Source organism: Cherax quadricarinatus, chromosome 51, assembly GCF_038502225.1.
Source record: "Cherax quadricarinatus isolate ZL_2023a chromosome 51, ASM3850222v1, whole genome shotgun sequence".
NCBI lineage: Eukaryota > Metazoa > Arthropoda > Malacostraca > Decapoda > Parastacidae > Cherax > Cherax quadricarinatus.
Window position 1 is genome coordinate 786860 of NC_091342.1, and position 15641 is coordinate 802500.

At 40.7% G+C, this 15641-nt stretch overlaps 1 protein-coding gene across 1 annotated transcript in view; it reads left to right on the forward strand.

The window, feature by feature from the left end:
- Nucleotides 1–3936: 3936 nt before the first annotated feature.
- Nucleotides 3937–15641, forward strand: part of mspo (M-spondin) — a 56461-nt gene continuing 44756 nt past the window's right edge. The window contains exon 1 of the mRNA XM_053785069.2: nt 3937–4324. Within this exon, the coding sequence (XP_053641044.1) occupies nt 4102–4324 (223 nt within the window). The 5' untranslated portion in view covers nt 3937–4101. The remainder of the gene's footprint in view (nt 4325–15641) is intronic.

Genomic DNA, 15641 nt, shown 5'->3' on the forward strand with positions numbered 1-15641 from the left:
GTGAACTATGGATTATGGACCGTGAACTATGGATTATGGACCGTGAACTATGGATTATGGACCGTGAACTATGGATTATGGACCGTGAACTATGGATTATGCACCGTGAACTATGGATTATGGAACATGAACTATGGATTATGGACCGTGAACTATGGATCATGGACCGTGAACTATGGATTATGGACCGTGAACTATGGATTATGGACCGTGAACTATGGATTATGGACCGTGAACTATGGATTATGGACCTTGAACTATGGATTATGGACCGTGAACTATGGATTATGCACCGTGAACTATGGATTATGGAACATGAACTATGGATTATGGACCGTGAACTATGGATTATGGACCGTGAACTATGGATTATGGACCGTGAACTATGGATTATGGACCGTGAACTATGGATTATGGACCGTGAACTATGGATTATGGACCGTGAACTATGGATTATGGACCGTGAACTATGGATTATGGACCGTGAACTATGGATTATGGAACATGAACTATGGATTATGGACCGTGAACTATGGATCATGGACCGTGAACTATGGATTATGGACCGTGAACTATGGATTATGGACCGTGAACTATGGATCATGGACCGTGAACTATGGATTATGGAACATGAACTATGGATTATGGACCGTGAACTATGGATCATGGACCGTGAACTATGGATTATGGACCGTGAACTATGGATTATGGACCGTGAACTATGGATTATGGACCGTGAACTATGGATTATGGACCGTGAACTATGGATTATGGACCGTGAACTATGGATTATGGACCGTGAACTATGGATTATGGACCGTGAACCATGGCTGCAACATTTGGCACTCAGAACAACCTGAGGCGACAGTATGTGTTTTTATGTCAAAGCTTATGTCATCGTTGGTGGAGATCAGATCTAATTGCCTGATGGGTTTCTTGTGGCTGAAGGAGTGATCGTATCGGGTGAGGTGTCGTGTTCTGATGGGATGGGTGTGGTGTGGGTGTGGGAGTGGGTGTGGTGTGGGTGTGGGAGTGGGTGTTAAGTTGGTGTGGTCTTGTTCTACTGTGGGTATGTACACAAAAAAATTACAGATAAAGAGTTAATAAAATCATCGAAACAGCAGACTAACACAAATTTAAAATAAGACTTCATCAAAACTGTAAAATAAATGAAAAATAAAACACACACACACACATCATAAAATCCTTGTTAGGCAAGTCTCCTCAGGGAAGGTAACACTCCTCACTAACCCGTCGTGATAACTATCTGAAGGTGTTTATTGACGGGAGATGTGTGTGTGTGTGTGTGTGTGTGTGTGTGTGTGTGTGTGTGTGTGTGTGTGTGTGTGTGTGTGTAGATTTATTTGAGTGTTTTTCTTTCATTTAGGTGTTCAACTTTCCCTGTGTTTCATGTGAGTGTTCATCGTTCAACTATGTCCTCTTATTTTGGTTCATCCCTTGTTACACAATCTGCCTTTGTAAACCATGTCGATCATTCTAAGTTTCTTGCACATCATGACCATATCTCCTTCGACTCTTCACTCCTCCAGAGACATGAGCTTCTGTTCATTTAGTTGAACTTCGTAGGTCGTGGGTCTTAAATCCGTGATCACTGGTTGCAAATATCTGAATATTCTCGAGTTCTTTATGTACTTCATGAAGAACGTCCGTCACAGACGGAGGAGGGAGCCTTCACCACTCCTCGTGTAGAATGTCTCCAAGCGGGTTTAGTTCTTTATTTAATCAACGATAAATAAATACGTTGTCAATTTTCCCAGTGTGATGCTTCACCCTTCACCATGACTCACTGACTTGTGACTTTCGAGTGTTTCTTAAACAAGCGAAGTACATTTCCCATCATCCCATCTTGTACCACAAGTTTCTTGACCAGTCTCTGATGGAACACAGGGTTGAATGCCTTCTAAATCTCTAAGGCATAGTCTGACCATCCTCTTACTGATTTCTTCAGCTTCTCATAAAATACATATACGTTTGTGAGAGGGAGCATTTGTCTTGTGTAAACTTCAGGTGTTGTTCCTTAGATGTAGTTGAAGTATTGCGTAGTCGACAAAAGGCTGAAAGACACATGCAACTTCTCCTCTCCAGATGATCCATCAGCATCTGTCTTGAGTGTGTAAACAGGACTTCCCACGCTGATGTGAATTATAATCGATCATAAACACTTTACATTAGTAATTATTAGCTGGAAACGAATTTTATCAGCTCACAATTTGGACCAAAACGTCGTCATAAGTTACTTTCTCCAATGTGCTGGTTATTTGTGTATTATTCCAGTCACGGTATTGTGTCTTTTTGTTATTTATCAGTTCAGTGACTCACTTACAGTGTTGTACCCCAGGAGACGTGGCTCTATAGTAAACACTTGTCCATATGATGACTGAGACATCTGTGCAACACTTGAATATGTTTACTGTGGAAACGTTCCGCCAGTAAGTGGCTTCTTCAGTCCAGTTCAGAGAAGAACGGTGAAAGATGAGAATGATAACCAAGGGATCCAGAAGTGTCTTTCTTATTCATCAACTTGTCGGTTTTCTGAACCATTTACCTACAATTCATGTCAGACGCAGCATATATCTTGGGATCTTGATATAGAGAATTCTACGCTTGCCTAACCTATAGGCATGACCTTCTTCCACCTGTGGATTTATCCATGGTGACGCTGCCCCCCACTACTAAACCTCACCTGTCTGCAGTATATACGCTCCTTCTCCGCCCATATGCTGTACTTTTATCAAGGCTGATGGACTGATAACAACGACTCCAGGCTGATTTCAAATTAGCTAACTTAATTTTTCTGCACATTCTTTAAAGGTCCATGAGACTATATCATCTGATCTTCTTGTTACTAATACACGTCTATACTTACAAGGACTTCCTTTTCCTCTTATTATAAACATTGGTACAATATTAAAAAATGCAGAGATTAAGTCACTTGGGTTCTAACATTTAATTAATGGATCACAATCAAACAACGGGGAAAGTGAAAGAAAAGCTCTTTTCCTAATTAATTTATAGTTGTTAATGGTTATAATCATAACCTTAATTCTTAGAGGTGTGACTCGGTAAGCCAGCGGAAGGCCTCGGTCAAATGACCAAGAGCTCCAGCTGTGGGTCATCATATGACTACGGCCCCCGTCAGGAAACACTTGTCCTGTTTCCTGATAAACCTTACCAAACCTAACCGGGCCTCTTTTCTAAAGGTGGCCACTCGGTGCCTAATATATATTTTCCAGTGTGTTGTTATTGACTCTCCTCGTAGTCTAGTGTACGTGCTCACAGCAGAATGCTTAATTATTCTGCATATGCGTTAAAATCCACGGTAATACTTCATCTGTATATGCTGCTTTGCTTTTATAATTTCCATTAATATTTTACTGTGATTTGTCCAAAGTTCCAAATCGCTTTAGGAATATAAGCTTGACCAGGTCAGGTCAAAGGTTAGTGAGATACTGTTGAGTTACGACTCCGGAGGTAGAGTAAAGGAAGCCGCGGCAACAATGAAAATACGTGGAACAAACAACAGCAAGTGCAGCTGCAACATTGCAAGGCAATGAACACAACATCAGCCACTCCCCCCGGTCCCCCTTCCTGAAGAAAAAAAAACACAGTTTTCACGCAGGCTGCGTAGCAGCAGCTGCGTTATAAAATTCATCAACAAGTGTTCAACACTGGAGTGCCACTCTAACAAACTACACACTTAACGAAGAAGGACACCAGGCACTCTTGCAAGAGAATCTGCCTGAATGCACGACGTGTGTGCTTGCGTGTACGCTTTGGCAGGTGAGCATTCGTGTGCATGAATACGTCCTTGTGTGGGGTATATATGTGTGTGTGTGTGTGTGTGTTTGTGGCGAGCGCGCACGCACACAAAACGCACACACAGACACACACACACACACCCAGGCAGCGTACATAAGGAGCGAGCGAGGGGTATGCACACTGTGTCGGTACTTGGCGAGTGTGGCTGCTAGTGCTCTCCTTCACTCAGTGAGACCAGCGTTCCTGTTTGCTACAAGACTCTCCCTTCTCTCACTATACATCTCTCCTTCGCTCTCACTTGGCGCCTCTCTCCCTACAACCATGACGCTACCGCGATCCTTAGCCACGCTGGTGCTGCTGCTCCTGGGTGTGTGTGTTGAAGCGAGGGTGACCAACACTACCAGTAGCAGCGCCTCAGCCTCCTCCTGCGATCCCAACAAACTCACTGTGTATAAAGTGTTGTTGCAGACAGCCTGGAGCAGAGAGGTGTTCCCCAAGCAGTACCCTGAGTGGCGACCCCCAGCACAGTGGTCCAAAGTTGTAGGTAAGTACAACATTCTCGTCTCTATCTTTGAAGTATATATTTAAGACTCGAACTGTCCTCAAAGTAGTAATTTTGGTTTAGTGTTTCAGATACTTGCAGCATCCGTGTATATATCTTGAAAGTATATATTTTAGATTAGCTCTATCCTCAAAGTGGAAATTTTAGTGCCTTATCAGTTAGTAGTAGTTCATTAGTGTGTTAAGGTTAAAGATTATCGGTTGCATGAGACTTATTAAAGATAAGTTGAATACATTAATCTCTAAATTTGAGTACCAAGTAAATTTCATTATTGATATACACGTCTGTGTATATACACTCAGAGATACACACTGTTCTGTGCATTTACACAGATAAACTTAACTGTGTATATACACTGAAAGACACACACAGTTCAGTTGTTCATTTATCGAGGGACTTGTTGCCAGAGTAGTGTTTCTACTCAGCGATTACTAAACTAAGGATCGAGCCTTCAAACAGTCCTTGCACTGAACAACCCACAAGGGTTTAGTGTTTCACATAAATATAATAATAAACGAGGTGCCAGGGAAAGCAAGCGTCTCAGTCGACCAGAACGAACCACTGATTTAATTATCTTAGAAATAATAAATAATATTTGGGAATGGAGTCAGTGTTAAGATTTCTTAATGATGAGAAATGCTTTCACGTGCATCATGAGATGCTTTGAGGCTGATGAAGGTCTCTTGATCTAAGGAACCAGAGCCATCCTTCTGTTCTCGGATCAAACCACATTTGCCTCTATTAAGAAAATGGCATTTTTTGACTAGAAAAATAGTCACGGGAAAAATAGAGTTGTAGATAAAGAAAGTTATTAAAATATAAAAACTTTTGAGTAGTTTTATTATATGAAGAGTACAAGACATACATAATAACGTCGTAACTTGGAAACAAAGGAACCACGAAATGGGTGATGTTTAAACCCATGGCGAGTGAGTTGTAAAACTTTAGGCCAATGCGTAAACCACTAGACCTTGAGTTATACGACTCACTCGCCATGGGTTCTAACCCCACGCGTTCTCTGGTTTGTTTGCAATCGTTTTATTAAGATTTCGTGAGCCAAGAAACAAACGAAGCTGAACGTCGACTTTATTAACTTAGATAATATGTATACACTGGGGGTAATAATACAGATACGATGCTGTCAGCAAGAAAATACAATCCTGGCTGTTGCTGACAAGTGTCCAGCACCTGAACTATGATATCCCTGTACAATCTATCGCAAATGGCTTTAAACACAGTGTAATGAGAGTTGAGTTTCTTTCAGATTTTGGTGTGATGTGAACACCGAACTTACACAATCCACTTGTTGTAAGAGCCAAGAGCTGGGCGTCGCTCCACAGTATAATGTCAATGCTGACTTTTTATTTTGTGGTATGATTGATGCATTACCCTTTTTGCCTCTAGATGACATTTATGAAGGAATGAACTAGTTCAGAACTCTCATTCCTAAAGATCCACCTGAGGCTAAGCAGTAACTCATTTACTTCGATTGTATATAACTGACAGTGGCTCATTTCGACAGTCAGCAACTAGTTGCTAGTCCTAGTAATGGTCTGCACATGCCTTTAAAGGGCATGTCATTTCTCCTGTTTTCTAATATCATGTTTATTTTTTTCTCTATAATCTACCCTGTCCATAATTACTACCGCATTTACTTTGCTTTCGTAAGGTGAAGTCTAAGATCTTTCCTTAATTCATGGTATAACTTAAATGTCTGAGGTTTGTTCAGACCTCTGCAACACAACTGTCCTCAAAGATTTGTTAAGCTATACCATGTGTTAAGAAAAGATCCTGGACTTCACCTTACGAAAGCAGACAATGCAAATGTGATAGTAATTATGGACAAAGTAGATTATAGAAGAAAAATAAACACGATATTAGGAGACAGGGAAACTGAGGCGTCTCTTAACATTCATTGTGTTGCTCCTTGCCTATCCTCACCTGTGCGAGTCTCACGGTGCAGATATTAACAAGACTTGCACTAAGGGCGTAGGTGAAGGATGGAACAATAAGTTCTTCAATCTCATCGGTCACCATCATTATTTACAGTGGCGCACTATTCACTGATTTCATGGTGATGAATCGACGGTGTCAGGAATCAGCGAGGATGGGCACAACAGACACTACTGACAACCACAACGTCTTCAACCTAGCAAAGTCCTTGCCAAACGTGATTTTACATAATAAACACAAAACCGGTAATCCAACAACATTTCGAGCCTAATTTGAAATGTTAATTTGAAGTATTTCTCTCCTGGGACCCCTTGTCACTCGAAACTTTACCAAGGTCCCATGTCTCAATAAATTGCATTTTGTGTTCAATGGAGGAGCGGGCTGACTGCAGTGCTCTGCTACCCACATCAAAACCAGCTGTCAAACCATTCCTTAATGGTCTTACCTTACTCTCCGTGTGTGTATGTATAAAAAAGTATCATTCCTATGAAGTTTAACCCCTGAGCGAAAGGTGTTACCAGTGAATATAATAAGTCGTTATAAAGACACTTTGATCCAAGGCATTGGCACAGGTGTAAGTTAGTAAATAAATAAGTTTAACAGGCACAGGTACACATAAGCACTAATTATCATACATAGTGTAAATTTGTAGATGAATGGTTCAGAGAACCGACATGTTGATAAATTAGACACATGTGCAACTCTTGGGTATCTTTATTGAGGAAACGTTTCGCCACACAGTGGCTTCATCAGTCCATACGTAGGAGAAACTTTAAGAACAGGAGGAGAATGAGGTAATCAGTCCCTCAACCTTGAGTCGATGTGTTCAGTCTATCAATCTTGAATAGAATCTATTCAAGATTGATGGACTGAACACATCGACTCAGGGTTGAGGGACTGATTACCTCATTCTCCTCCTGTTCTTCAAGTTTCTCCTACGTATGGACTGATGAAGCCACTGTGTGGCGAAACGTTTCCTCAATAAAGATACCCAAGAGTTGCACATGTGTCTAATTTATCAACATAGTGTAAATTACCTAGTATAACCCCAAAAAAGTCAGGTGGTGTCTAGATTAGGTTACATCTCTTATGTATACAAAGTGGGGGGGCATTTCTTCAGAATGTTTGGTAATATGTCACTGTGAATGAAGTATTTAGACATTTGTTAAACCTTGGTGAGTGCTAAGGTCACCCAGAAGGTTGATCACGTCTAACACCACTGAATGAACATTACCAGTTAACATAATCATTAAAATGTGGATCACACAGCGCATTTAAGAGAATATTTGACCAAATTCTTTATATTCTATGGGAAAGAAAAAACTATAGCTTCGAATTCCCATAATTTTTTTTCGGGTTTTGTGTAATTTTAAGACATTTCAATTATCCACTATTACAATTTAAAAAAAAATCGAAATTTTGAGATTTGTAAGAATATAATAAACTTAAGAATTATTACACTGTAACGTTAAATTTAGCTCGTAGTGTCGAACTGAGGATCTTCACATACACTGTATCCTCCGGTGAATAAGACACATATGTAACACATATGTATCCTTACTGACGGAACGTTTCGCCCACACAAGCTTCATCGGTCAAATACGGAAGTAATTACGATACTGAAGACCATAAAACATCTAGAGACAGTACAAGTATAGAGGTATTTTGAAGGTAATCAGTCCCTCAGCCTCGAAAGAAGGTCAGTCTCGTAACCTCTATCAGCACTCTATGACCCTAGTGGGTTTAACACTTTGTTTTGATTATAATAATAATCGTAGCCTCTGTATTTCGGCATTATTTACTATTTATAAAGGATTATATTCTTCGTTAATTGACTCCAGTTTGCAAATGTTGATCTGATAAATTGAGAAGGTAAATATATATAAATATAAATATATATATATATATATATATATATATATATATATATAATATATATATATATATATATATATATATATATATATATATATATATATATATATATATCGTGCCGAATAGGTAAAACTGGTCAGTTAGCAAGAACTCATTTAAAATTAAATATTTTAAATTTTTTTCGTATACTTTTAAATATATATATTTTTTCATTTATGTTAATGTAAAAATTAATAATTTTGAACCAAAAGAACCTTAAAAAACTTACCTAACCTTATTATAATAAGCGCAATTTAATTTACCCCAATCCAACTCAATATATTTTAGATAAGTTTACAATGATTTAGTAATAAACAAAAATAATGAAATATATATTTTTCGTTAGGTTCAGAATGATTTTTGCGAAATTATTGCATACACAAATTTTAGCTTGCCTTATTCGGCAAGAAGAGCCTTGCTATTTAAGACCAAATCGCAAGTTTTACCTGTTCGGCACGACATATATATATATATATATATATATATATATATATATATATATATATATATATATATATATATATATATATATATATATATATATATATATATATATATATATATATATATATAGATCTTAGTATGCATAAGCCAATCAGGAGTGGGCATCGTTGTGACATCATGGGAGACACGAGCCAATTAAGAGTGCGGATGAATGTGACGTCACGAAGGCGCCAGTTGGTCTCCTTGAACCAGACACGACGACGCCTTCCCCAACACCATCCCCATCTTACACCCCCATCCCCCCACCTCCCCACTTCCCATTCATTCACCCACCTATCTCCCCATCATTTAGAATGTCTCCCCAGCACTCACACTTTCCTGACACTCCATATCTGAGACACACACACATGGATACTCGTCTCCCTTCCTCGACTCAAGCTCCAGTATCATGTGTCTTGGCAAATACATACTGCACCTGTTGCTGCCTGTATTCCTGTGTTATGGGGAGGGAGAGGGAGAGAGAGAGAGAGAGAGAGAGAGAGAGAGAGAGAGAGAGAGAGAGAGAGAGAGAGAGAGAGAGAGAGAGAGAGAGAGAGAGAGAGAGAGAGCAGAGCAGAGAACTTTAAAGTTCACATCGAAACTGTCTATCGAAAAAGTCTATTTAATTATCTCTTGATTAAGGACTACCATGCATTTTCTAGATGTCTGAGGCAAGAATAATAAAGCAGTAGGCTCTCTCCGTGCTCTTCACTTCCTCTGACCACTGCCGGCATCAAACAGAACGAGAGAAATTGAACCGAATGGAAAGATTGAATTACAGACTCTTAGTACTGTTCTCACCTCAAGTCCCCGTCTCACCGCCATCCACTGAGCTGTAAGTTCCAGGGGCTCTTCTAGTTACTAGTTCTGCTTGTGGCTGCTGTGGTACAGATGAACGGCTTCGGAGGAAATCCCGGGGTATTGGAGGGGTACTGCTGGCTCTGCTGTGACTACCACCACCACCGCTGCTACCACCTCCGTCACTGGGATCATTATTAATCAAGGTGGCTTACTGTTAACTATTTGCTCTGATGTAGTTAATGAACTAACATCAGAAATCGGTTGGCAGCAGTTTGATTCTGTACAATATTAGTTGAATATTATGTTTGGAGAGTGAATGTCCAATTGGTTCTTAAAAAACTGTATTGTCCTCGCTTTTACAACTCCACATGGTAGTTGGTTCCAGTCTCCTATAATTCTATTCGTAAACAAAAAATTATACGTTCGTATTCCATCTTTTTACCTCCAAGTTTCATTCCATTGTTTAAAGATTTAAACTCACTTTGCACGTGAAATAGTTCACGAGAGAGAGAGAGAGAGAGAGAGAGAGAGAGAGAGAGAGAGAGAGAGAGAGAGAGAGAGAGAGAGAGAGAGAGAGAGAGAGAGAGAGAGAGAGAGAGAGAGAGGTGGTTGTGTGATCCTTCTCCTTGGTGAGTCTTGATTGTACAGCTGTGTCAACAATGTTGATGGTGATGGTGGTAGTGGCGGAGGTGGTGGTGATCGTGGTAGTACTGATGGTAGTGGTGGAGACAGTGGTAATGTTGGTAGTAGTAGTAGTGGCGGAGATAGTGGTAGAAGCAATAGCAGGAGTAGCTGAATGTAGTCTTGCTGAGCAAGACGATGTTCTATCTTCCTCCTCTATCCGAATAATTGAGGTTAGAATAGTATAGCAGAAGGCTCTCACCATACCCTTCACTATGAAAAAATTGTCAGTGATAAACAAATTAATATTTTAACGTTACAAGCAGACAAAACTAAAGAAATATACACTGGGATTTTTACTGAGACATGAAGCGGGAAGCAAAGCAGAAAAAAGACATGCTAGAGTTAATTTTTGCATCCTAGTGAAGACTGACCCAGTCAGTCATCTAACAAACAACAACAAGAGTCAAAACAACGAAAACATCTACTGTTTTCGAATCATTACCTTCTCTTTTTCTCTTTCTCTCTTTTTTCTTTCTCACTGATTTCTACAGGGTTAAGTTAAGAGCTCCCTGTCTGTATCTCTTCCTATATGTTATATATGCAAGGTTATATATGTCCTTGCTAGAATGCAACGACACTTATATAAACAACTAACAAAAACTGAGGTAGGTTGTTACTTATTTACTAAATCTGTTTAAAATTGATATGCCTGAACTAGGACGATTTAAGGCGTTTCAGGCGAGTAGTTAAATAGTTGAGAGTTGAGCTGGGGAGAGTGAAATTGAATAACTAGGTTAAATAAGGGTAAGATCTGCAAATGGGATTTTTTTTAGTTGAAAATTGTGAGTGAAGGACAAGATGATGATGGAGATAGTGGAGGTGGGAGTGATAAAAGTTTATGAGATGCGGCAGCGATTGATGGGGTGATGGAGGGAGGGAAGGAGGGAGGGGAGGATGTGAAGGAAGAAGAGAGGAGATGGAGAGAGGGGAGGGAGGGGGACCTATAGGGAGAGACAAAAAGGGAGATTGAGTTTGGGGTATCTGTTAGCAGAAGGGTAATAGCAGGCAATGTGTATGGGAGAGAGATATATAGATAGATGGATAGATAGATATAGATAGATAGATAGATAGATAGAGAGAGAGAGAGAGAGAGAGAGAGAGAGAGAGAGAGAGAGAGAGAGAGAGAGAGAGAGAGAGAGAGAGAGAGAGAGTGAGAGAGAGAGAGAGAGTGAGAGAGAGAGAGAGAGAGATTGAGTTCCCCCCACCACACCAGTCGAGTTGACTGATGCTTCAGACAAGGTAGTGGAGACACGACAAGGTCACACAGAATGCAAGTATGATGGGGGCCACAATGAGAAAATAAATTAAATAGGTAATACAACCTCTGAGTGAAGCTGAAAAGATAAAGAGTGCGATAAAGTGGAAGAGGAGAGACACATGTGTGGAAAAACTGGAAGAAGCGTAAAGTGCTAAAAATAGTGGATAGCAAGTCCTGGGTAAACACGAGGGAGATCTTGTGCAGCTGAGGTCGTCTGTTTGACTTATGGTGTATGTCAAGGAACTTAACCTTAACTTATGATTATTGTAGTAGGAGCTAAGTTAAGATTATTAGAGTGTGTGCTAACCTTTACTTTATTGCAGTGGCATATAATCTTGAGTTATGGAGCTTGTAATAACACGTAACCTTGAGTAATGGAGTGTGTGACAACAAGTTATAAACTTTGTAATAACATGTAATAGTCTTTTATGGAGTTGGTAATAAGCTGTAACCTTTCAGTGAGCACTTGTTGCCTTCAGGTCAGGGATCTTCACGGTCGTCAATATTTTTCACAGGAATATTTCCAGTTCTTATGCTGTGTACACTCTACCCGAGACAAACATCTCTTGTTCTAAATATTTTCTTGGTTTATATATATTTTTAGCAAGGTGACTAGCTCCTCTTAATTGGTGCAGGTTCGTGAGGGAGCCACGCAGAGCTGGTCAAGGTGTGTGTGTGTGTGTGTGTGTGTGTGTGTGTGTGTGTGTGTGTGTGTGTTATACATGTGTGTGTTATACATGTGTGTGTGTTAGTTACCATTTTGTCCTAGGCACATGTCGATTAGACAATGTGTGTACTCACCTAGTTGTACTCACCTAGTTGAGGTTGCGGGGGTCGAGTCCGAGCTCCTGGCCCCGCCTCTTCACTGATCGCTACTAGGTCACTCTCCCTGAGCCGTGAGCTTTATCATACCTCTGCTTAAAGCTATGTATGGATCCTGTGTGCGTGTGTGTGTGTGTGTGTGTGTGTGTGTGTGTGTGTGTGTGTGTGTGTGTGTGTGTGTGTGTGTGTGTGTGTGTGTGTGTGTGTGTGTGTGTGTGTGTGTGTGTGCGCGCGCGCGTTTGTCCTAGTCTTTGAAATATAAAGGGAGGGGGGTCACTGTATCACGCTACACTACGCTATTCTTTTGAAGATTATAGAAATATTTCACACTCAATTCCTTATTAATATGTACTAATATAATATTTACTGGTGTACCCGTATGTTCGTGCTCGTTTATTATCTTGTTCTTTGAGAAACAGGGGGGGGTCACTAGGCTACACAACTCTTCTGAAGATCTTTATATAACTTACTAAATATTGTCAGGGCTACCCCTATCTATCTGCTGGCACTGAAAGTTAGGAAGAGTGATGGTATAGCATACAACCAGCAGGGCCAAACACAGACTTTAACACCAACTTACATAGCTCCCACATATAGGCAAGTGATGTCTGCTCAGATGTAGGCTCCTGGTGGTGGCTTCTGTAACTCCTTCACTTTGTAACTCCCTCCGTAGCTTTTATCATGCATTCAAGTTTTTATATTTGTTGTTAATAACTTGGTATTCACTCTTTTTTTCTTTAGTATTATGGTCATAATAAACTGATGATATTAACTGTAGTTACAACACCAACTGCTGGGGATTGACTAATTCTTTTTTCATTATTTACTTTAGCACTTGTTTATGACTTTATCAGTACACTGCTGCTATAACTGACCAGATATCTGCATTTATTTTCATTTAAGGTCCCAACTTTGACCCATTAAATTTTTGATTGTGTCCAGACTGCGGCCAGCAGCCTGACTAGCTGATTGCTACCCTCCCTCACACACCTAGCAACTCCCGCATTCAAATTGAAATTGCAAAATTCTTGATCGTAGCACATTATTCGCACTCTGGAAAGCTGTTACACTCTTGTAGGTATGTTCACTGATTCAGTCACGTACGATGACAGCAAATAATAACTTAGGACAGCCGTTAGAACGCTAAATATGGGAGCACTATTTAACGATACTGCTTCACGTACGTGTGTGTGTGTACTCGCCTATTTGTACTCACCTATTTGTGGTTGCAGGGGTCGATTCATAGCTCCTGGCCCCGCCTCTTCGCTGATTGCGGCTGGGTCCTCTCTCTCCTTGCTCCATGAGCTTTATTATACCTCGTCTTAAAACTATGAATGGTTCCTGCCTCCACTACATCACTTTCTAGGCTATTCCACTTCATGACAATTCTTTGACTTAAGACATCCAAACATCCCTTTGACTCATAGGAGTCTTCAACTTCCAATTGTGACCCCTTGTTTCTGTGTCCCATCTCTGGAACATCTATGTGTGTGTGTGTGTGTGTGTGTGTGTGTGTGTGTACTCACCTATTTGTGGTTGCAGGGGTCGATTCATAGCTCCTGGTCCCGCCTCTTCACTGACTGCTACTGGGTCCTCTCTCTCCCTGCTCCATGAGCTTTATCAAAGCTCGCCTTAAAACTATGTATGGTTCCCGCCTCCACTACGTCATTTTCTAGGCTATTCCACTGCCTGACAACTCTGAAGAAATACTTCCTAACATCCCTTTGACTCATCTGAGTCTTCAGCTTCCAATGGTGACCCCTTGTTTCTGTGTCTCATCTCTGGAACATCCTGTCTTTGACCACCTTGTCAATTCCGCGCAGTATTTTATATGTCGTTATCATGTCTCTCCTGACCCTCCTGTCCTCCAGTGTCGTCAGGCCAATTTCCCTTAACCTTTCTTCGTAGGACAATCCCCTTAGCTCTGGGACTAGTCTTGTTGCAAACCTTTGCACTTTTTTTTAATTTCTTGACGTGCTTGACCAGGTATGGATTTCAAACTGGTGCTGCATACTCCAATATGGGCCTGACGTAGATGGTGTACTGTGGTATCGGAACGCTATCCTTAGGTTTGCTAGACGCCCGTTCGCTGCAACAGTTATCTGACTGATGTGCGCCTCAGGAGATGTGCTCGGTATTATACTCACCCCAAGATCTTTTTCCTTGAGTGAGGTTTGTAGTCTTTGGCCACCTAGACTATACTGTGCCTGCGGTCTTCTTTGCCCTTCCCCGATCTTCATGACTTTGCATTTGGCAGGGTTAAATTCAAGAAGCCAGTTGCTGGACCAGGCTTGTAGCCTGTCCAGGTCTCTTTGTAGTCCTGCCTGATCCTCGATTGATTTGATTCTCCTCATTAACTTCACATAATCTGCAAACAAGGACACTTCTGAGTCTATCCCTTCCGTTATGTCATTCACATATACCAAAAACAGCACAGGTCTTAGGACTGACCCCTGTGGAACCCCGCTTGTCACAGGCGCCCACTCTGACACCTCATTGTTGCCTCCCTGTCACGTATTCTCTGATCCATTGCAGTGTCTTTCCTATTATGTGTGCCTGATCCTCTAGGTTTAGCATTAACCTCTTGTGAGGAACTATGTCGAAGGCCTTCTTGCAGTCCAAGAAAATGCAGTCTCTTCACCCCTCTCTCTCTCTTGTCTTACTTCTGTCACCTTGTCATAAAACTCCAGTAGGTTTGTGACACGGGATTTTCCTTCCCGAAAACCGTGCTGGTTGTCGATTATACACTTGTTTCTTTTCAGGTGCTCCACCACTCTCCTCCTGATGATCTTCTCCATGACTTTGCATACTATACACGTTAGTGACACAGGTCTGTAGTTTAATACCTCGTGTCTGTCTCCTTTTTTAAAAATTGGGACTACATTTGCAATCTTCCATACCTCAGGTAGTTGCCCTGTTTCAATGGATGTGTTGAAGATCTTTGTTAGTGGCACACACAGTATCTCTGCGCGTGCGTGCGCGTGTGCGTGTGTGTGTGTGTGTGTGTGTGTGTGTGTGTGTGTGTGTGTGTGTGTGTGTGTGTGTGTGTGTGTGTGTGTGTGTGTGTGTGTGCAGGATTTTCTGCAATTTCATAGTAATTCATGATACATAAAGGTGACACAGCCGAGGATAAAGTTGATATCGCCATAAATGTGTCAACTATTTGAAATATAATGAGCTAATTTTATGAAGGAAGAGTCTTAGGATGAGTGGAGGTGCCCAGTAAATTATTCTTTCCGGACAGTAATCTAGATCTCTATGTGACCAGGATTTTTAAATATTTCTTAGGCAAATTTTGGCCTCTCAATTGAAAATTATTAAAGCGTCTCATTTGGTGTATTAAACCAAAACAAAATAGTGTTCAATTTATCCCGGGCTTTATTA